At 32.9% G+C, this 23,667-nt stretch overlaps 1 protein-coding gene across 11 annotated transcripts in view; it reads right to left on the minus strand.

Moving 5' to 3' along the window:
* ADAMTS6 (ADAM metallopeptidase with thrombospondin type 1 motif 6) overlaps nt 1-23,667 on the minus strand; it is a 270,592-nt gene that overhangs the window by 136,337 nt on the left and 110,588 nt on the right. For all 11 annotated transcript variants that reach the window (XR_014015831.1, XR_014015832.1, XM_081233911.1 and 8 more), the window contains one exon: nt 22,119-22,224. Coding sequence is in view for 9 of the 11 variants with exons in the window: in XM_081233911.1 (XP_081090037.1) it covers nt 22,119-22,224 (106 nt within the window). In the remaining 2 variants the exon portion in view is untranslated. The remainder of the gene's footprint in view (nt 1-22,118; nt 22,225-23,667) is intronic.

Genomic DNA, 23,667 nt, shown 5'->3' on the forward strand with positions numbered 1-23,667 from the left:
AAAAAATCAGTAGATGATCAATCAGTTCTTCAAAAAGATAACACATTTACAATTCCAGAAAAAAAGAACAGTTTCCTAATGTTTTTTAACATGATTAAATTTCTCTTCAAAAAGTGATGAGATAATTATAGTCTAAATTGTGACAACTATAAAATCTCAAAACTAAGCCTTCTCATTGTAGCAGAAAAATACAAAGGAAGAAAGGGACATCTTTCTTTACAATTATTTTCCATTTATAATCTCTTTGATCTGTTCTTATTCATAACTGATCTTGGTTATGAATCACTTGTTATAAAAAAGCAAAGACAAAATTTAAGGGATGTATTCAGAAACTTCTATACCCACATCTGGCAAACATTTTTTAGATTTAACAGTTACCCACTAGGATAGTTATTACAATTTGTTCATGTGTTTTCGAAAACAGAGTTTGGAATTTCACTTCTACTTCTGGGCTTTATATACAATTTACTAAACTAAGTGAACTCAAGATTCTGAACTTATTTAGGAAGATATTTAACAATGGGGTGCCTAACAGAATCTAGGACCTAGACTCTTTCCAAATGTGTAGAAAGCAATGTTCACATTTAGTATAAACATTTCTGACTTGAAAGTTAGGTTTCCAAAGCCAATGAAATCACTGTAATACATTTACATCTTTTCTACTGCTACTTTACACTTTTTTCCTTTCATCTAACTGTAAAGATGCCAGGAACCAGAGGAAACAAGCTATTTGAGATATACTAAGATTTTGGGTGTGGTGTATAGGTGTATGTGCATTTGTGTGTGTGTGTGTGTGTGTGTGTGTGTAGGGAAAAGGTAGGGAAGATAGGGAAATCATGGCAAAGATAGGGAAGGTAGTTGGAACAAGGAAACCTTTGTTATTATAATCTTCCTTGTACTATGAGCAGAATGTAAATGAATTAGTTTATGGCAGCTGAAATTCATATCAACCAATTAGTACAATGGTGTCTGCCTACAAATTCATTTCTGTTTTTCCAGTAAAATGAAGGGAATGCCTTATCAAAGTTCCTAAAGTTGATAGTGACTAAATTTTACTTCAGTAGTTTTATTATTTCTGTAACACACATACATACACCTACTCCATTCTGTAATTCCAGACACTTAATTCAGTAATTACCTGACTGGTTTAATCTATTTTTTGTCATTACTGCATGTCATGGCAAAGACTTAATCACTGAAATAATTTAATTGTTAGACTTTATTATAAGAACTTTTCTAAAAAACATCTTTATGTTATTATCATTGTTTTAGCTACTATGGGAGTATGTCTGCATATGTGACAGCCTATATATGAAAATGTATATTGTATATATAATATATATATATGTGTGTGTGTGTGTATGTACATGTATGTGTGTGTGGACAAATAGGTAACATAATTTTGGCATCTTCCTGGCCCTGACAGTAATGGAGTGGCATTTTAATAATAATAGCAATATGTTCTAATTTTAAAAATATAAAAATTTTATAGTAGATTCATAAAATCTAGTGTAAATAGGAAAAAATAGGAAAATAATACCATGCATGGTATTTTTATTACTAGTTTGGGTAAATAACAATGGCACTGTACAGCTCTAAAGCTTAATCAACTGACAGAGTAAAATGTTTGTCATGTTCCATAGACTAAAAATGTTTCCATACAAGAAAAAAATGAGTTCATTTGCTTTTTCCAAAGGGTAAAAAACTTTAAAAGAACCACAACATTCATTTTAGAGTTCATTTTAGAGTTAGACCTTACAATACAAACATTCTTCATTCATTCATTCATCCATTAACAATTATTGACAGAATGCCTATTACCTCACATTAAAGGTCTATTTACCTCAGTCCCCATTACCGAATACATCATGTCTGTCCTTAAATAAAAAATGGCAAGACATGCTGAAATACAGTTAAAAGGGACCAAACAAGCATTAAAACTAGGCTGAGATATTATGCAAATTTTGGAATTAACAGAGAGGGAATTGAAAATAATTATAATTAATATGTTAAGGGATCTAATGGAAAAAGTAGACGATATAGAAGAAAAGATAGGTAATATAGGCATAAAAATGAAAACTAAGAATCGAAAGGAAATACTGGAAATCAAAAACAGTGCAACAGAAATGTAGAATACCTTTGATGATCTCATCAGTAGACTGGACTCACTGAGGAAAGAAAACAGTGAGCTTGATGACAGTTCAATAGAACCTTTCCAAATTGAAATGCAGAGAGAAAAAAGAGTGAAAAAGAACCCTCACACACAACAAAACAGAATAAAACATCCATGAACTCTGGAACAATATCTGAAGGTATAACATATATGTAATGTGAATACCGGAGACAGAATAAAGAAAGAATGGAGCAGAATAAATGTTTGAAGTAATGGCCACGCATTTTCCAAAATTAACAACAGACACCAACCACAGACCCAGGAAGTTCAGAGAATACCAAACAGGATAAATACCAAAAAAATCTATACCTATGCATATTGACTCAAACTACAGAGGACAAAAGACACAAAGAAAATCTTAATAGAAGCCAGAGAGAAAAACAGAACAAAACAAAACAAAAAAAACCTTACTTCTAGAGGAACAAGGGTAGGAATAACAGCAATTTCTGATCAGACACCATGCAAATTCTATATCCAGTAAAATTATTCTTCAAAAGCTCTGAAGGATAAATAAATACTTTCTCAAACAAACAAAAACTGAGGAAAGTTATTATAAACAGACTTGTACTGAAAGAAATGTTAAAAGAAGTTCTTCAGGGAAAAGGAAAATTATATAGGTCAGAAACTTGGATCTACATAAATAAAGGAAAGGCATCAGAAAAGAAATAAATAAAGCAAAAATAAAATATATTTTTCTTATTCTGAATAATACAAAAGACAACTGTTTCCTAAAAGTAATAATAATAGTAACAATATATTGGTGATTATAGAAAACGGTTAAATGAAATGAAGTACAGCACTGTCATAAGAGATTGGAATGAGGAACTGAAAGTATGCTGCTATAAGGTAACTACCTGCACTACACATGAGGGAGGGCACTGTTATTTGAAGGGGGACTTAGATTAGTTATAATCTATATAAACATATATGTATCTATGTATATATATTATTAAATATATTTTATATTAAAATTTTATGCTAAAACTCAAGAGAAACAATTAAAATTTTAAAAAGAAGTATAATTGATAAGTTATGAGAAGAGATAAAACAGAATCATGTAAAATGTTCAATTAAAACCAGAGAAAGGAGAAAAAGAGAAGGAAAACAAAGAGTGCAACAAAGAGAAAAGTTACAAAAATGGTAGATATTAATTCAACTATATCAATAATCAATTTAAATATAAATGATCTAAATACATCAATTAAAAGACAGCAATTACCAGAGTGAATAGAAATATAAGAACCAACTGTATGTCGAACATAAGAAATTCATTATAACTATAATGACCCAGCTAAGTTAAAAGTAAGGGATGGATAGAAGATGATATACCATGCTAACATGAATCAAAAGAAAGCTGGGGTAGCTATATTAATTTTAGACAAAGCACACTTCAGAAAAGGGAAAATTCTCAGGATGAAGAATGATATTACATAATAATATAGAGGTCAATACTCCAAGGAGACAATTAGAGTGTAGGCATTTAACAATAGTATCAAAACATTTGAGTCAAAAACTGATAGAAAAGCATGGGGCAATAAACAAATCCACCATTACAATTGGAGACCTCCACACAACCTTTTTCAATAATTGATAGATCAAGCAGGAAAAAAAAAAATCAGTAAAGATACAGTTGACCTGAACAGCACTATCAATCAATTTGATCCAAATGACATTTATAGAACATTACATGCAAAAACTGCAGAATACACATTCTTCTCAAGCTTGCATAGAATATTCACCAAGATAGACCACACTATAGGTCATAAAAGACACCTTAACAGATTTAAAAGAATAGGACTCATACAAAATACGTTCTTCAACCACAATGGAATTAAACTAGAAATGAATAACATAAAGATAGTTGGAAACTCTCAAAATATTTGGAGATTAAAGAACACTTGTAAATAATGCATGTCCCAAAGAAGATATTTCAAGAGAAATTTTAAAAGTATTTTGAACCAAATGACAACGAAAATACAGCTTATCAAAATTTGTAGGATGCAGCAAAAGCAGTGCTTAGAAAGAAATCTATAGCATTAAATGCATATATTAAAAAAGAAGACATAAAATCATACATCTAAGCTTCCACCTAGGAAACCAGAGAAAGACCAATTTAAGCCTAAAAGAAGAAGAGAAGTAATAAAAGTGAGAGCAGAAATCAAAGAAATTAAAACAGAAAAAAAAAAGAGAAACCAAAGCTGATTCTTTGAAAAGATCAATAAAATTGATAAATCTCTAGTAAAGATAACCAACTAAGACAGAGAGAAGACACAGATTACCAGTATCAGAAATATGGGTTATCACTACTGATTCCTTAGACATAGAAAAACAATAATAAAGAAATAATATGAACAACTCTAAGTCAACAAATTTGATGACTTAACTGAGATGGTCCAATTCCTTAAAAGACACAAACTACCAAAACTCACACAGTTTATAAAGAAATTAAATAATTATTAACCTTCCAAATTAGAAAATACCAGGCTCAGATGATTTCACAGGTGAATTGTATTAAACATTTAAGGAAGATACTGTACCAATTCTCCACAATATTTTCTAGAAAATGGAAGCAGAGGAAGCACTTCCTAACTCTTTCTGGGAAGCCAGCACTATACAAGAAAGGAAAATAAAGACCAATATCTCTCATGCAACAATCCTCAACAAAATATTAGCAAATCAAATCCAACAACGTATTGGGTTGGCAAAAAAGTTCAGGTTTTTCCATTAACATGTTACAGAAAAACCAGAATGAACTTTTTGGCCAACCCAATACAGAAAGAACTATACATTATGACCATGTGGGATTTATTTCAGGTATTCAAGGCTGGTTAAACATTCAAAAATCAACCAATGTATTCCATCACATCAACAGGGTAAAGATGAAAAACAGCATATAATCCAAAAATTGATGCATAAAAACCATTTGACAAAAATCCAACTCCCATTTGTACTAAAACTCTCAGCAAGCAAGGAATAGAAGGCAACTTGCTTAACTTGATCAATAATATCTAGAAAAAATCCCAACAAGAGAAACCACTTCAATGAGAAGCCCGCACACCACAATGAAGAGGAGCCCCTGATCGCCGCAACTAGAGAAAGCCCGTGGGCAGCAACGAAGACACAACGCAGCCAAAACTAATTAAAAAAAAAAAAAAAAGAATGTAAGGATAGTTCAACATTAAGAAATCTATTATTTATATCACTATACATCAACAAATATGTATTAACCCCATATTTATAAATTAAAGAAAAAATAATGGGAAACTCATAGTGTGAGGCAGGCACTATTCTAAATACTTTATATATAATAACTCCATAATTTATCACAATTTCTCATTTTGCAGCTATGGAAAACAAGACACAGAATAACTTGCTCAAGGTCATAAAGCTGGTAAGCAGCAGATCACAGGTTTGAATTCAGACAGTTTTATCTCAGCAGATACCAAAAAAAAAAAAACAAGATAAAATTCAATACTCATTAGTAATTTACATAAAAATAAGTTGAAAAAATAGAAATAAGATTTAATCATGTCTAATGATAAAACATTAGAATTATATCTACTAAAATCAAGACTGAGACTGAGATACCCTCTATTACTAATTATATCCAAGATCTTATTGGCTACCCTAGCCAAAACAAGATAGATAAATAAATAAATCTAGAGGTGCAAATATTGGAAAGAGCCAAAACATGAATTATTTAGAGAAATTACAATTGACTGCAGAGAAAATTCAAAAGACTCACTGCTAAAACTAATAAAAATGTTTAAGTGGCCAGATATAAGATCAACATTAAGAAAAATTAATGACTTTTCTTGATTCAACAATAATGATTAGAAAATATAATGAAAAAGGATCCTGTTTACAAGTTAGCAATAACAAATAATCCTAGAAATTTTAAAAAAAGGAATAAGACTCTATGAAGAAATAACAAATCTAAACCAATGGATATAATAAACACCTTAATAAATGGAGAGAAATACCGTCATCCTTCAGTACCCACAGGGAACTGCTTCCAGGACCCACTCACAGATACCAAAATTCATGAATGCTCTCATGGAGCATGAGATGAATGCTCATGAATATATGTCCCTTATATTAAATGGCATAGTATTCACACATAACCTATGTACATCTTCCCATATATTTTAAATCATCTCTGGATTATTTATAAAACCTAATACAATGTAAATGCTATGTAAATAGTTGCCACTGTGCAGCAAATTCAAATTTTGCTTTTTGGAACTTTCTGGATTTTTTTTGCCAAATATTTTCCATCTATACTTGGTGCAATCCACAGATGTGGAACCCATGGATACAGAGGGCTGACTGTATTATGTTCCTTTTTATAAATTCAATGAACTACCATCAAAATTCCTATACACATTTTTATGGAAACTTAAAAACATCTCTCATGTTTATTTGGGAAAGAAATGTACAAAAATGGTGAAAAAATCTTGAAAATGCAAAACAGTGTCAAATATAATGAAGCTACAGTAACTAAAACAGAAGAGACAAACACAGATTTCAAATACAAGTTGTCAAATACATTATGAAACTGCAGTGATTAAAATGGAATAGACAAATACATAAAAGGTACAAAATGGGGTTCATAACAGGCTCATGGATATAAAGAAATACAATATTAAATTTAAAAAGCAAAGCATATAGGAAGATATCATTTTTATAAAAAAACACATTTATATGTGTGAATGTACAGATTGGAAATCTATGTGTCAAATTTGACAGTCTGAGGAAGATGGCATCGTAGGAGAAAGGGGTAAATGGCAATTTTTGCTTTTCATTAGGTATAAAAATTATCATACATGTATGACATATAAAACTACATACATAAGTATATGTTACATACTTATAGAGTAATTACAAGAAATAATGTATTATGTATTTAGTGCTTAATACAAATATCAGATAAAATTGAAACAACATATTAAAATATTAGTGCTAAGATTAAAAAGTAATATTGTAGAGCTTTCTCCCACTTCAGACATTGCATAACCTACCAGTCTATTCCAAGCATAACTAGGCATATACTCAATCACTGTGTTCAAAATTTGATTTTAATTTAGATACTCCTAAATCTATTAGACCTAACATTTAAATTACAGACATTTCTCATGCTTGATGAAACACAAAAGGGAATATTGCTGTAAAAATTTTTAAATTCAATATTTACTTTATCAATTCCCCATGTTTAAAAAATGATTTTACATATTATATTACTTTAATTTAACATATGTTTCAGATTTTTTTATATAAGCTCAGAATTCAATATCCACAGTAGCAACAAAAGGTAAGTATGACATTAATTCAAAAGATACAGAGATTTAATTGTCAAGTTGCACCCCTTTTGGATTTAGTATTCAAAGGCCTATGGTTCCACAGATAAAAACTGAGTATATGGTGGAAAGTGGGAATGCAAAAATAAGTAATGATCCTTACTCTCAAGGAGAGAGGAGTTAAAAGAGCAGAGGGCTCCTAACTATCTTAAATGTATTTATATTTTCATGCTGAATCACCTCTTAATATAATAATTTCATAAGTCTACTACTGTGAAAAAAACTAAATATAATTTATCTGTCCTAAAATTGTATCTTTTAAAATTTAGACTTCTTAATTCAACTATCATGTCTAAATTCTTATTAACTTTACCATCTTGCCAATAAGCTTTATTATGTGCACAATTCCTTAGTGATAGTTATTCTATAATAACAGTTATAAAAAACAGCAGTTGGGACATACGGCAATTCTTAAACTTTAAATTATTACTAGGTTTAATGTATGCAGATCTGAGCCCTCTGCTCTTTTTACTTTGTGCCAGTTCTCTGGGGCTCTACCATTATGAATAACGGCTAAATTTATACATTCGGCCCACATCTTTCTTAATAATTTTAGCCTTGTAATTGTCTTCTCTACATTTCCATTTAGATGTTCTACAGGCATCTCAACCTAAACCTATAAAAAACTGAACTCATTACTCCTTTACTTAAACAGGTTCCACCTTTGAGTGGGTCGTTCTGATGAGTCTACAGTCTCACTCACTAAGGTAGAAAGATGAGAGTAATACTCAGATGTCCCTCTCTCATCACTCACAGTTAACCAAGTATCAAACCTTGCTAATTTTATCTCTTCAATATGTCTTTAATCCATCCAAATGCCACTACCCAAGTTGCAGCCCGCATTATCTACAACATATACAGCAGAAAGGTTTTGGAGCCATCCTAGAGCCAGAGAGCTTGCTTTCAACCCTGGCTTAACCACTTAATCTCTCTGTCTCAGTTAATTCACCTGTATAATGGGTAAAATATGTATTATTGTGTGTACTCACTGTGTTTAACACACTTCTAGAACAACTGCAATCCTCCCCACCCCCCAAATAATATTTGTAGTATTAACTTGGACAAATGCAACAGCATGGTTTCCTATGTGAAAGTCATATCCCATACAGCTTCCAGAGTGACCTATCTAAAATAAAAATCTTATCATGCTATTTCTGTTCAGAATTACTCAGTGACTTTCCACTGTTCTAAGACATAATATGCAAGCTTGTTATTATATACATAAGGCAATCTATCATCTACTTTTTGTCCACCTCAACAGTTTCATTTCACAAGTTCTTGGTTAGGCATTTCAACACCCAGCATCATTAAACTCCATATAGTTATCATGATGCATCATATTCTTTGATATTTCAGGTGCCATGGCTCAAAAACAAAAACAAACAAAAAACCCCCCAAAAAACCTGCAAATGGAGAATTTCAATCCAATGTAAATATCCTTCAAAAGTGAAGGTAAAATTTTAAAATTTCAGACAAATAAAAGGTAAGAGAATAAGTTGCCAGGAAAATTGCACTATGAGAAATACTAACGGAAGTTTTTCAGGTATAAGGAACATAATAGATGAAAATGTGGATCTATTTACATCAAGGAATGAAAAAAGCACCTGAAATGGTAAATGTATGTGTACTTATAAAATATATTGTTTCTTATTTTTAAATTTTGGTAAAAGATAATTGACCTTCTAAAGCAAAAATAATAACAAGGTCTTATAGGATTTATAATATATAAAGAAGTAGAAATCTATGACAACAATAAACAAAGGATGAGAGGGAGGAAAAGGAAATAAAGTATCTTATAGGTGAATTACAGAAATTTTATTTAAAAATAAACTGTGATAAAGATCCAAATTGTAAACTATAGAGCAACCACTAAAAAATAAATAAATAAACCAAGGAGGTATAGCTAATAATTCAATAGTAAAGATTAAATAACACATTTTTAAAATATTTAGTTAATTAATAGAGAAAAAGTGCAACAAAAATAGATAGGAAAAACTAGAAAACAAGCAACAAGATTAATGACCAAAACCCAGCTGTATCAAAAATTACATTAAATGTAAGTGGACAAAACAATATAGTTAAAAGATAGAAACTGTCAGACTGGATTTAAAAGAGCAAAACCCAAGTTGCCCCAAAGAAGTCCACTTTAAATATAAAGACATAGGGGGACTTCCCTGGTGGTCCAGTGGTCAAGGATCCACCTGTCAATGCAGGGACATGCATTCGATTCCTGGTCAGGGAACTAAGATTCCCCATGCTGCGTGGCAACTAAGCCCATGTGTCCCAACTACTGAGCTCGCATGCCTCAACTAGAAAGCCTGTGTACTGAAAACTACAGAGCCCACGCACCCTGGAGCCTGTACACCACAACTAGAGAAGAGAAAACCCGCATGCCACACTAGAGAAAAGCCCGCATGCCACAACGAAAGTTCCCACATGCCTCAACAAAGATCCTGAGTGCCACAACTAAGACCTGATGCAGCCAAAAAGAAATAAATTAATTAAAAAAATAAATAAAATATTTAAAAACACACACATTAAAAGAAGGCATAAGTAAGTTCATAGTAAAAGGATTTAAATATATACATACATATATATATTCCATGTAAACTGTATTAATGAGATAAAATAGATTTCAGAACAAGTAATACTACTAAGTATAAAAAGGGATATTTCATAATGTTAAAAGGTTGATTCATCAAGAAGACATAATAATACTAAATGTGAATGCACTTAATTAGAAAACCTCAAAATACATGACGTGAAACTGACAAAAATGAAAGAAGAAACAGACAAACCTACATATACATTTGGAGATTTCAACACTTCTCTATTAGTAATTGATAGATCAGCTGTAAAGAAAAGCTGTAAAACTATAGAACACTTGAACAATTAAGAAAATCAATGAAATCAAAATCTGTTTTTCTTTTAAGAAAACAGTAGAATTAATAAACCTTTAGCTGTATTGATCAAGAAAAAAAGGATAAGAGACATTAGCAAGATGGCAAAATAAGTAATTCCTGACTTGGTTCCCTTCACCAAAGAGAGCAGCTAGCAAATATCAGTAGATAAGATGCCTTTGTGAAGAACCCAGAACCCAGGGATGAGTTAGAAGCACCCACTTGAACCAAAACAAAACACAAAACAAAACAAAAACAAGAAAAAAAAACAAGAAAAACCACATTAGACAAGTAATAGGGGGACTTCTCTGGTGGCGTAGTGGTTAAGAATCCGCCTGCCAATGCAGGCGACACAGGTTTGATCCCTGGTCCGGGAAGATCCCACGTGCCGCACAGCAACCAAGCCCATGTGCCACAACTACTGAGCCTGCGCTCTAGAGCCCATGAGCCACAACTACTGAGCCCACGTGCCACAACTGCTGAAGCCTGCATACCTAGAGCCTGTGTTCTGCAACAAGAGAAGCCACTGCAATGAGAAGCCTGAGCACCACATTGAAGAGTAGCCCCCGCTCACTGCAACCAGAGAAAGCCCACGTGCAGCAATGAAGATCCAATGCAGCCAAAAATAAAATAAATAAAATACATAAATGTATAAAAAAAAAAGAAAAGAAAGAAAAGAAAAGAAAGGTAATAGGAACAGTTTCACTTTGACTGCATTGTCCCTCTCCCAAGGCAGCATATCACTGCACCAAGTGGATCTCCCTGGGCCTACAGTTACACCAGTGGAAAAAGGAAATCTCAAGGTGGCCATCAAGTTTCCCCAGCATTCCAGAACACATACCAGGAGAACCACTTAGATACTGCCTCATGGGGATCACTTTGGGAATCAGATAAAGATGGGAGAAGGGAATCAGATAAAGATGGGAAAAGGGAGCATGAGGCTCACAGCAATGAACACTTTGCATTCTTGCTAATGGTGGCACCTGAGCAGAGATTCCAGTGGCTCTGCTCATCGGCAGAGTTGAACTGGTGTCCGTTTCTGGCTGGGCAACTTGCTTGGTAGTTTTTCCAGGTTTGCATTCCTTGCTATTGACCTCTCTCAGCCATGGACCCATTCTAGAGCCCCACACAGGAAAATAAGTCATTAGTCCTGCCCAATTGCTGACCAGAGCCTCCATCCCTACTCAACCAGGAAGTCTGGCCAGTGATGCCAGGTAGCTATGCAGCACATCTGACATTCAGCCATGACAAAGAAGCATATCAGTAGCTCAACACAACTGCTGCAAAAGGCTGGAAGAGGAGATAGTTTCCTCAAACAGACAGACACCAGTGCAAAGATACAAAGATCACAGAGAATCAGGTAAACTTTCAGGATCAAAGGAGACTAATAAGCTCCAGTGACTAACCCCAAAGAAATACAGATCTATGAACTATGTGAAAAAGAATCAGAATAACTCTCTTAAAGAAATTCAGTGAACTGTAAGAAAACACAGATAACTCTAAAAAAGAGACCATTAAAAAACACACATGGGCTTCCCTGGTGGCAAAGTGGTTGAGAGTCTGCCTGCCGATGCAGGGGTCACGGGTTCGTGCCCTGGTCCGGGAAGATCCCACATGCCACGAAGCGGCTGGGCCCATGAGCCATGGCCGCTGAGCCTGCGCGTCCGGAGCCTGTGCTCCACAATGGGAGAGGCCACAACAGTGAGAGGCCTGCATACCGCAAAAAAAACAAAACAAAACAAAGCACACACACACACACACACACACACACAGAAATGCTGCAGGTGAAGAATAAAATGACTGAACTGAAGAATTAGTAGAGAGCTTCAACAACGGACTTGAAAAACAGAAGAAAAAAATCAGTGAACTGGAAGAAAAGTCAATTGAAGTTATCCCATCAGAGAAGCAAACAAAAAAGAATGAAAAACAGGGAAGACAGCCTATGTGAATTATGCAATATCATTAAGAGAAACTATCTATGCATTATTAGAGAAAGAGAAGGGAGAAGAATGGGGCAGAAAGCTTATTTATAGAAAGCAGCAAGGGAAAAAAATTACTCACATACAAAGGAACACCCCCATACTCTATCAGCAGACTTATCAGCAGAAACCTTGCAACCAGGAGAGAATGAGCTATATTTAAAGTGTTAGAAGAAAAAAACTGTCAACCAAGAACACAACAAAGGACAACTGGCAAATTTGTCCTTTAGAAATGAAGGAGAGATAAAGACTTTCTCAGATCAAAAAAGCTGAGGGAGTTCATCACCACTACACCTGCCTTACAAGAAATGCTGAAAGAAGTTCTTCAAGTTGAAATGAAAGGATGCTAATAAGTAACACAAAAACATAAGAACATATAAAACATACTGGTAAAGGCAAGTATATTGTCAAATTCAAAATATTCCAATATCGTAATACGGTAATGTGTTAATCACTTAACTCTAGCATAAAGGTTAAAGAACACATAAAATATAATTATAAAAATCTATAGCTACAATAATTTGCTAATCAATCACAATATAAAAGATGTAAATTGTGATGTCTAAAATATAAAATATCGGGAGGAATAAAAAGGTAGAATTTTTTATGCACTCAAAGTTAAGCTGTCATCAGCTTACAATAAAATGTTATATCTGTAATATGTTTTATGTAAGGCTTGTGGTTAACACAAAGCAAAAACCTACAGGAGATATACAAAATAAAGAGAAGGGAATCAAAGCATACCATCACAGAAAATCATCATTCACAAAGGAAGACAGCAAGAAAGGAAAAAAGAAACAAAAGAATTACAAAACAGCCAATAAAACAATTAATAAGATGGCATTATTAAGTCCTTACCTATCAATAATTACTTCAAATGTAAATGGCTTAAATTCTCCAATCAAAAGACATAGAGTGGCTAAATGGATTAAAAAAAAAAAAGACAACCACATGCTGCCTACAAGAGACTTAACTCAGCCTTAAAGGAAACAAATAGGCTCAAAATGAAAGGGTGGAAAAAGATATTCAATGCAAATGTAAACCAAAATAGAACAGGAGTAGCTACACTTATAACAGGCAAAATAGACTTTAACTCAAAAACTAATATAAGACGAAGTAGGTCAAATATTATAATAAAGGGGTCAATTCATCAAGAGAATATAACAATTGCAAAGATTTTATGCACCTAACATAACAAGTACCTAAATATATAAAGCAAATTAAAAAAGAAATTAATAAAATAATAATTGATGGGGATTACAATATCCTCACTTTCAATAATGGATAGATCACTCAAAAAAATCAAGAAACATTGGACTTGAATCACACTTTAGTTCAAATGGTCTTAAAAGACATATACAGATCATTCTATCCAACAGTAACAGAATATGCATTCTTCTCAAGGTTACACAGAACATTCTCCAGGATAGATCACATAATAGGTCACAATACAAGTCTTAACAAATTTAAGAAGATTGAGATAATTTCCAGTATCTTTTCTGACCACAATAGTATAGAACTGAAGTCAACAACATGATAAAGCAAGAAAATTCACAAATACATAGAAATTACACAACATACTGCTGGTCAAAGAAGAAACCAATGTGACAAAGCAAGGGAGAGGTATGGACGTGTATACACTGCCGAACGTGGGGTAGATAGATGGTGGGAGGCAGCCGCGTAGTGCAGGGGGATCAGCTCGGCACTTTGTGACCGCCTGGAGGGGTGGGATGGGGAAGGTGGGGGGGGACGCGGGAGGGAAGGGATATGGGAACAGATGTATAATGTATGGCTGATTCACTTTGTTGTAAAGCAGAAACTAAAAAAAAAAAAAAAAAAAAAAAAAGAAAAAAGAAACCAAAAGAATAATCAAAACTATCTTGAGACTAATGTAAATGGAAACACGATATACCAAAACTTAAGGGATGCTGCAAAAGCAATTTTAAGAGGGAATTTTATAGCAATAAATGCCTACATTAAAAAATTCAAATAAATAGGCATCTAAATAAGAAAGGAAGAAGTAAAATTGTCCCTCTTTGCAGATGTTATGGTCTTGTATACAGAAAAACCTAAAGACGCCACATAAAAAATTTTAGAATAAATGAATTTAGTAAAATACAGGACACAAAATCAAAATGCAAAAATCCGTTGTGTTTCTGTATACTAACAATGAATAAGCTGAAAAAAAAGAAAAAACAAAGAAAACAATCTCATTTACAATAGGATAAAAAATATTAAGGAATAAATTTAGCCAAGGACAGGAAAGATCTCTACACTGAAAGCTATAAGACATTTATAAAAGACACAAATAAGTGAAAAGATAGTCCATGTAAATGGACAGGGTGAGTTAACACTGTTAAAATGTTCATACTACCTAAACCATCTAGTATAGATTGAATGCAATTCATATCAAAATTTCAATGACATTTTTTATAGAAACAGAAGAACAATCCTAAAATTTGTATGGAACTACAAAACACACCAAATAGCTTAAGCAATCTTGAGAAAGAACAAAGCTTGAGTTATGACTATTCCTGATTTCAAACTATACTACAAAGCTACAATAATCCAAACAGTATGGTACTCGCATAAAAACAGACACATAGCCCCAATAGAACAGAATGGGGAGTCCATTAAAAAAAAGCCACACATATATTGTCAACTAATATTTGAAAAGGGAGCTAAGCATAGTCAATGAGGAAAGGATAGTCTCTTCAATAAATGATGTTGGGAAAACTGGACATTACCATGCAAAAAAAAAAAAAAAAAGAAAGAAAGAAAGAAAGAAATTGGACCCCTATCTTACACAACTCACAAGAATTAACTTAAAATAGATTAAAGACTTAAATGTAAGCCCAGAAACTACAAAATTTCTAGAAGAAAACATAGGGGAGAAGCTCCTTGACAGTGTCTTGGCAATGAGTTCTTGGATATGAAATCAAAAGCATAAGCAACAAAAGCAAGAATAAACAAAGTTGGACTACATCAAACTAAAAAGCTTCTACAAAGCAAAAGAGCAATCAACAAAATGAAAAGGCAACCTATGGAATGGAAGAAAATATTTGCAAACCACACAACTGATAAGGGGTTAAAATCCAAAATATAAAGGAACTCATACAACTCAATAGCCAAAACAAACAAACAATCTGATTTTAAAATGGGCAAAGGACCTGAGTAGAAATTATTCTAAAGAAGACATATAGATGACCAACAAGTACTTGAAAAGGTGCTCACATCACTAATCATCTGGTAAATGAAAAGCAAAACCACGATGAGATATAATCTTATGCCTGTTAGAATGGCTAATAAGAGACTTCAAGTGCTGGCAAGGATGTGGAGAAAAGGGAACTATTGTGCACTGTTGGTGGGAATGAAAATTGGTAAAGTCACTATGGAAAATAGTATAAAGGTTTCTCAAAAAAATTAAAAATAGAACTACCATATGATCCAGCAATCCCACTTCTGCTTATATAGCCAAAGGAAATAAAATTTCTATTTCAAATAGATATCTACACCCCCATGTTCACTGCAGCATTACTCACAATAGCCAAGATATGAAAACACCCTAAGTACCTACCAGTGGATGAATGGCTAAAGGAAATGTAATACACATACACCCCCACACATAGTGGAATATTATTCAATCATAAAAAAGAAGGAAATTCTGCCATTTCCTTCTGTACAGCTAAAGAAACAATCAACAAAATGAAAAGGTAAACTATGGAATGGAAGAAAATATTTGCAACATGGATGAACCTTGGGGACATTATGGTAAGTGAAATAGGTCAGATAAAGAGAAATATCGTATGATCTCACTTATATTTGGAATCTAAAAGCTGAACTCATAGAGAGTATATTGGTGGTTGTCAGGGGATCAGGGTCTGGAGGAAATGGGAAGATGTTGTTCAAAGTGTACAAACTTCCAGTTATAAGATGAATAAGTTCTTGGGGGGGCTCAGTAAAGCATGGTGACTATAGTTAATAATACTGTACTGTATACTTGAAAATTGCTCAGAGAATGAATCTTAAATGTTCTCACCACACACACAAAAAAAGGTAATTATATGATGTGTTGGATCTATTAACTAACCTTATCATGGTAATCATTTCGCAATATATACGTGTATCAAATCATCACGTTGTACCTCTTAAACTTATACAATGTTATATGTCAATTATATCTCAATAAAGCTGGAAAAAAAGGAGAAAACACAAATTACAAATATCAGGAATGAATGATGGAACATCATTATTTATATTATAGACATTAAAAAAGACAGTAAGAGAATATTAAGGATAACTATATAACAAAATTGACAATTTAGCTGAAATAGTCTAATACTTTGAAAGACATAATTAACCAAAATAAGACTCAAAAGATTTAGATATGTTATCCTATATCTAATTTAAAAATTAAATTATTAATAATATTCTCACAAAGAAAATTCCAGGCTCAGATGGTTTCATTGGTGAAGTTTATCAAACAGTTAAGGACAAAATAATATCAACCTTATGTATACAAACTCTTCCAGAAAATAGAACATTTCCTAATTCAATTTATAAGACTAACTTTATTCTGATACCAAAACTAGTCAAAGACATTAAAAGAAAACTACAAACCAACAAATTTTTTTTAACAAATTGGGCTGAAATAACTGGATTTCATATGAGGAAAAAAGGGAACTTCCACCCTTACACCGTACAAAAAAAGTTAACTCAAAATGAATTATAGCTCTTAATATAAAAGCTAAAAGTATAAAATTTAGACAAAAATATAGAAGAAAATCTTCAAAATCTTGAAGTAGGCAAAGATTTCTTAGGACATAAAAACACAAATCATAAAGGAAAAATTATAAATTAGACTTTATCAAAATTTTAAAATTCTGCTTTTCAGAAGACCTCATTAAAAAATGAATGGCAAGCAAAAGACTTGGAGAAAATATTCACATTATGTATACATGATAAAGACTTTTATCCAGAATATATTGAGTACTCTTACAGCTCAATAAAAATGAAACACCTCAGTTTTTTTTTTTAATGGGAAAAGGATTTGAATAGACATTTAAGAAGATAATGAATAACAAGAACAAGAAAAGATGTTCATCATCACTAACATCATTATTTATCAGAAAATAATCAACTAATTAAAGACAAAATGAGATACCACTAAAACGTATAATAATGGCTAAATCAAAAAGATTTATAATAATAAATGTTGGCAAGGATCTGCAGTAACTAGAACTCTCATAGATTGCTAGTGGGACTGCAAAATGGTATACACCCACTTTGAATTAGAGTTTTCTTGTTTATTATAAAGTGAAACTAACATATACCATACTACCAGCAGCACTACCCAAGAGAAATAAAAGCATATGTCCAGACAAATTCTTGTACATGGTTGTTCATACAAGATCTATTTATAATAGCTCCAAACTAGAAACAATCTAAAATGTGATGTGTGCTATTATGATATGGAATACTCTTCAGGGAAAAAAAGAACTATTGATACACACAACAACAACATGACTGAATCTCAAAACCATTGTGCTGAGGGAAGGAAGCTAGACACAAAAGAATACCCATGATATGAGTTCATTTAAATGAAACTATAGAAAAGATGAGTTTAATCTATAAAGATAAAAAGTAGATCTGTGGGGGCTTCCCTGGTGGCGCAGTGGTTGAGAGTCCGCCTGCCGATGCAGGGGACACGGGTTCATGCCCCGGTCTGGGAAGATCCCACATGCCGCGGAGCGGCTGGGCCCGTGAGCCATGGCCGCTGAGCCTGCGCGTCCGGAGCCTGTGCTCCACAACGGGAGAAGCCACAACAGTGAGAGGCCCGCGTACCGCAAAAAAAAAAAAAAAAAAAGTAGATCTGTGGTTGTCTGGGGCCAAGGAAAGGGGGAGGAGTGTGGAGACTGACTGTAAAAGGGAACAAAGGGACTTTCTCAGGCAATGTAAATGTTGGTAGCTTGATTGTGGTGGTGGGTACATGGTTATACACATTTGTCAAAATTTCTCAAACTGTACACAAAATGGACGCATATTTATTGTATATAAATTATAACTAAATGTTTTAAAACTTACTCATGGGAAAGCAAACACTTCCATAAAATAGAACACTTAACTCATTTTATGACTAGCACTATTTCAATACCAAAACTAGACAAAGGCATTAAAGTGCCAACTACCTTGGTGTATGTTTATTATTAGCCTTCTATCAAGAAAACACAGCACTTGTACACACTGTTATTTTTAAAATGGATAACCAACAAGGACCTACTATATAGCACAGGGAACTCTGCTCAATATTGTATAACAACCTAAATGGGAAAAGAATTTGAAAAAGAATAGCTATATGTATATGTATAACTGAATCACTTTGCTGTACACTTGAAACTATCACAACATTGTTAATCAACTATACTCCAATATAAAATAAAAAGTAAAAAAAATTTTTTTAAGTCTCCATATATTGTACACCCACAAAAAAAAAAAGAAAAGAAAAAGAAAACAGCACTGATTAAGCATTTAAAGATACTTAGGTATTTGCAGCAGGAGAGGGGAAGTTTGGATAAAGAAAACAGTAATAATAGCTTCCTAACACAGTAACCTAATTTACAATTTTATCTTGAAGTCTTGCCACATTTCTCCTTCTTTAAAAACTTCATCTCCTAACCAATCTTCTATAAAAAGTATATCTCTACTGGTAAGACCAAACATTGAAAATGATTTCTAAAAGCAAGACTGATAAACCCCTGCAGCTTTCAATACAACTTTTGACAATTCTTTCAAAATTAGAGTAACAGTTCAATCACTATTAATTAATAAATGAGTTAAGTCAAATCTAAAAGTTTTATTGTTCACTTATTGTGAAAAAAAGTCAGACACATATAATAGTAGAGAGAGCACCATAATGAACTCCCATCCACATGTCATCAACATCATAAAATTCAAAATGTTACTATTCTTGCTTTATCTTTCTCTTTTTTTCTCCTTTCTTTAACAAGCAAATCTCAGATGTCCTGCCATTTCAGTCACATATACTTCAATGTGCATCTCTAAAAAATATGGATTTTTAAAAAAGATTTCTTTTTAAGATTACTTATTTTTGTACAGCATGAATATATTAGCTAGCTTTCTCAATATACTACATACCTGGTTGAATTCTTGCCACCTGTCTTCAACATCATAATTTTTTTCAACTCCTGAAAACTATGGCAACTACATTATTAATAAAAAAATATTTCAAAGAATATTATTTTCTATAAGATTTCATTAAGTGTTGATAGCTTATAGCCTTCATTAAAACTAGACTGTCATTTAAATATAGCATAAAGCTCAGTTTTTCATTTGACAAGGAAACTAATTTCTTGTTTGCATAAGGGAGTGAACAGAAATAAAAAGTGGTCACTAAAGCCTAGCCAAAGAAAAGAAGTCATCCACTGCTGTTTAAAATGGATATAATATCCCTACATAAGTATGCAATGGGTACAAAACCATATTCTACACAACCTAAAGATTGGTAGAAAGTGTTCGCATTCTAGTGACTCAGTAGAGGCACTTCTCACTAATTCATGGTCGAATATTTTTCACTGTAATTAATCTGGAGATATCACCACATCACTTAACATTCATTCTACTAAATGATAAAAATTACAAAAACCTTTCTTTTATACTCTATAGAGTATACAGCACATTATACTCTATTTGAAAAGTATACCTGATATATTTACCATGATTTGTGTTCAGGAAGAACAGAGAGCACTATATTTTAATGATGACGTGAGTTGTACTAGAGTTGACTTGCTAAATTCCTTAAAGCTAAACCCTAAGATCTTAAAAGCAAGTAAAAGGATTTTCATCCATGAATAAGACAGTGTGTTAAACATACCCTACCTAGTTGTCTGAGGACAAAGGGATAGGGGGATAGTGACATAGGAATCAACATGGAAAGAAAGTTAATTTTTAGGGCTTCAAATAACATTTTTGAATTGAAGCGTTTCTTCTGGCTTTCAATATAAAGCATTTTGTGAATTCCTCCCCCCCATTTTTAACACTCACATCATCAAAAAAGAATTAGCTATGAAATAAAGTTACACCAAGGCACATAAATCTTAAGAGGTATATTCTACTTCTCTTCTACATTTCTTCTACATAAGGTACAAACCATTCACCTTAGGAAGAATTAAAAGGAATTATCCATAAGTTCAACAAAAAAATCTAGGAAGCCTCAGAGTAGCTCAGTTAGAATCTTAATAAAAGATAAAAAGAGAGATAAACCCTCACCTTGCCTATTTAAGTACATATAAGAATGGGACTTATAATGCATACATCGACATTGACTAACTCATGGCTGCATGAGGTAACACTGCTCTCATACACACATTATTTATCCACTGCATGTTACTTGTCCTAACCTTTCAATTTAATTGAATCTAACAGAACCTATTAAATTCAGCCTTGTTGCATAAGATTATGACAGTAATTAATGAGTCAGATTTTTAAGTGAGTTGAAGATAAACTGCCTGGTTAAGAAGGCTTTTCCCTTTTGTTCCCCTGCTGTTTATTGAAATGGAAACTAGAATACCAATATTCTTGGGAATCCACTAAAAGTGTAATACTGACTTTTCCCTGTGTGAATTAAGTCAGGTTTGAAACTTGTTGGTTACTTGAATTCACACATAAATCAATACCAATTTGGTAAAATTTAAATTGCAATTTTCAAAATAATGCAACAGACTGACCCAATTTTACTCTCCCCTTTGGGGAAAAAAAAAAAAAGCTGAACTACAGATTTATCTCAGGAATGACCTCTGAGGCAAGTCATATAATAAACATTCATTTTATTTGTTCTTTTTTCCCCCATCCATTTTTCTACCAGAAGAAGCAGACTGTAAAATTTAAATCATATAAACATCAGAAGTTCTTACAAATAGGCTGCTTGTTTTAGTTTAAAATGTTTGACTATCCTTTTAAAGTTTTCAAACTTCTCTCCCTCCACATAAGCAAGCTTTTACATTTACTATTGCCTGTTATTTGAAATAAAGTAAGCGTTTTATCGCTATTGGGTGGTGGGTTGGGGGAGGGGGAAGTCATAGGATAGTTTTTGGCACAGATTTATTTAAAACAAATATTTAAAACTCCAGATCCTCCTGAAAAGTAGTGAGGATGATATCTCACTACTCTTGTAAATATCAGGGTTTTTTTTTTTTTCCACTGACACACAAGTGCACCTGAAAATACAAGTTGCATAGCAGTGATAACACAAACCTAGAAAAGGCATGCTCACAGCTGTATGAAGAGTGAAAACTCAAAGTACACTTTATGGTAATGGTGTCAATGATGATTTTTAAATATATATGTATTGTCACTTGAGAAAAAGAAAGATCATTTAAACAATTTGACTGTGAGAAACTCGGTGTTGAGTGGACCACGGTAAAGCTAAATTGTTTCAAATGTACATAACAAAACTTAAGTGTGGTGCATTCACCACTCTGAGGACACTAGTCATTGAATCAGAAAGATTATTTAACAAGTCTCCAGTTCTTAAGATAATTTATCCCAATACCTTAAATGATAACATTCTCTATTGATATCAGACAAAGAGGCAGTAAAATATGGTTGAGCATGGGCGTTCCACACAGTAGTTATGAGTTGCTCAAAAGAGTGGAGTTCTAAAATTTATTTTGACTTTCTTAAACTCACTCACTTGTGACCAATCTCATGTGCAATGGTAAAAGCTGAACCCAGGCCAATGTCTTCATTAATGCTGCAGCTCCTTTCAGGCTCACACATTCCAGCCACAGAGGCCAAGCCTGAATAAACAGAAGGAGACACAAAGGGTCAAGCCAAGGTGTTTCAGTCTTAAAAAGCCCATACTTATAAATGCCTGGATTCTTTTTAATAACCTCCATGCACAGAAGGAGCAGTTGGCAAAAGGTTAACTTTCTAGTCATTTGCAAAATCACTGGGGGGAGTTTCACTTTGCCGGCTAGACATTAATATTTTTTGAACTGCAGTCAGTGCTGGAAAATGTCTAGACTAGGGGTTAGATTTATAAATTTTACTTCTGGTAACTTGGGACCACCTAGTAACTTGAGCCAGAAGAGGGAATTCAAGAAAGCATTTCTATTTTAACATTCTTCAGGCTGTAGAAAGCAAAATATATCCACATTATTTTTCTAAAAAGATCTGTTTAAGTTTAGTGGGTTCATAAAAATATACAAGCAACTTTTTAGTTACCAAAAAAAGGGAATCCCAAATGGTTTTTAAAAATGACATTTTTATAAAAACAAAAATGAATGATTCAAAACAGAAAAAGAATTGTTAAAAGATGGGAGGTTTTTGCATTTTTTTAATCTTCTGAAATTAGTCCTGCAAGTGATGCAACAATTTCTATAGGTATTTTAATGGGCGGAAAGTCATCCACACATTCAGCGTGGTTCTCCCCTCTCTCATCCCCCTTAAATGCATTAGTTTTAGTAATAAAGCAAAAACTATGGTGTTAATTCACTGATTCTAGTGAAATGTTATATTACTCAAGGTATTCTTCCCTTGGGAATTTTAGTATGTAAAAGTTTTAATATTTATTTCCAAATGAATATCATGCTCTGTGATTAGTTTAAAACTTTAAAATAGTACTGAGAAAAAAGAATTTTTGTGTGAAAGATATAATGTCATGTGTTATAAGGAAATAGATGCCAAGTCATACTTAACACACATATGTACTAAAGTTATTTAGAAGAAATTGAAGGAAAAGTAGGAAAAATATTTTATATGATAGTCTACTATCAACACCCAGGTATTAATAATTACTTTCCCACCAAAAGTGATTTCAATCCAATACAATTAATATTTATCGATGCAATAAACAATGTTCTACGCTAGGTACAAAGTCCAGCTGCACTAACTTGGAACAGTAAAAGCTATTCAATTCATATTCTTACTGACAAGAAAGCTCTAGAAATTGTGTATTTTTGTATGCTCTAATATGAAATATCAACATTAATAACCACACTGGAAAAGAGCTGAGGTTAGTGTTGGATTTGCTGATAGAATGTTTACTTTTCCTACTGATTTATGTTGCAGCGGGGGCAGGAGTTGGGGAGGAGGTGATTTTTGCCTCACAGAGTTAATAATAGTGATACCTTTGTTCTGCCCTTCCATTCACTTAGAGGTCTTGGGACTTGAAGAAAAGGAAGTAAAGAGGGACTAGTTGAGGCAGGATGACAATTTTTTTTGGCTAATCAAAAATATTT

Source organism: Mesoplodon bidens (assembly GCF_964165515.1).
Source record: "Mesoplodon bidens genome assembly, chromosome: 4".
Lineage (NCBI taxonomy): Eukaryota > Metazoa > Chordata > Mammalia > Artiodactyla > Ziphiidae > Mesoplodon > Mesoplodon bidens.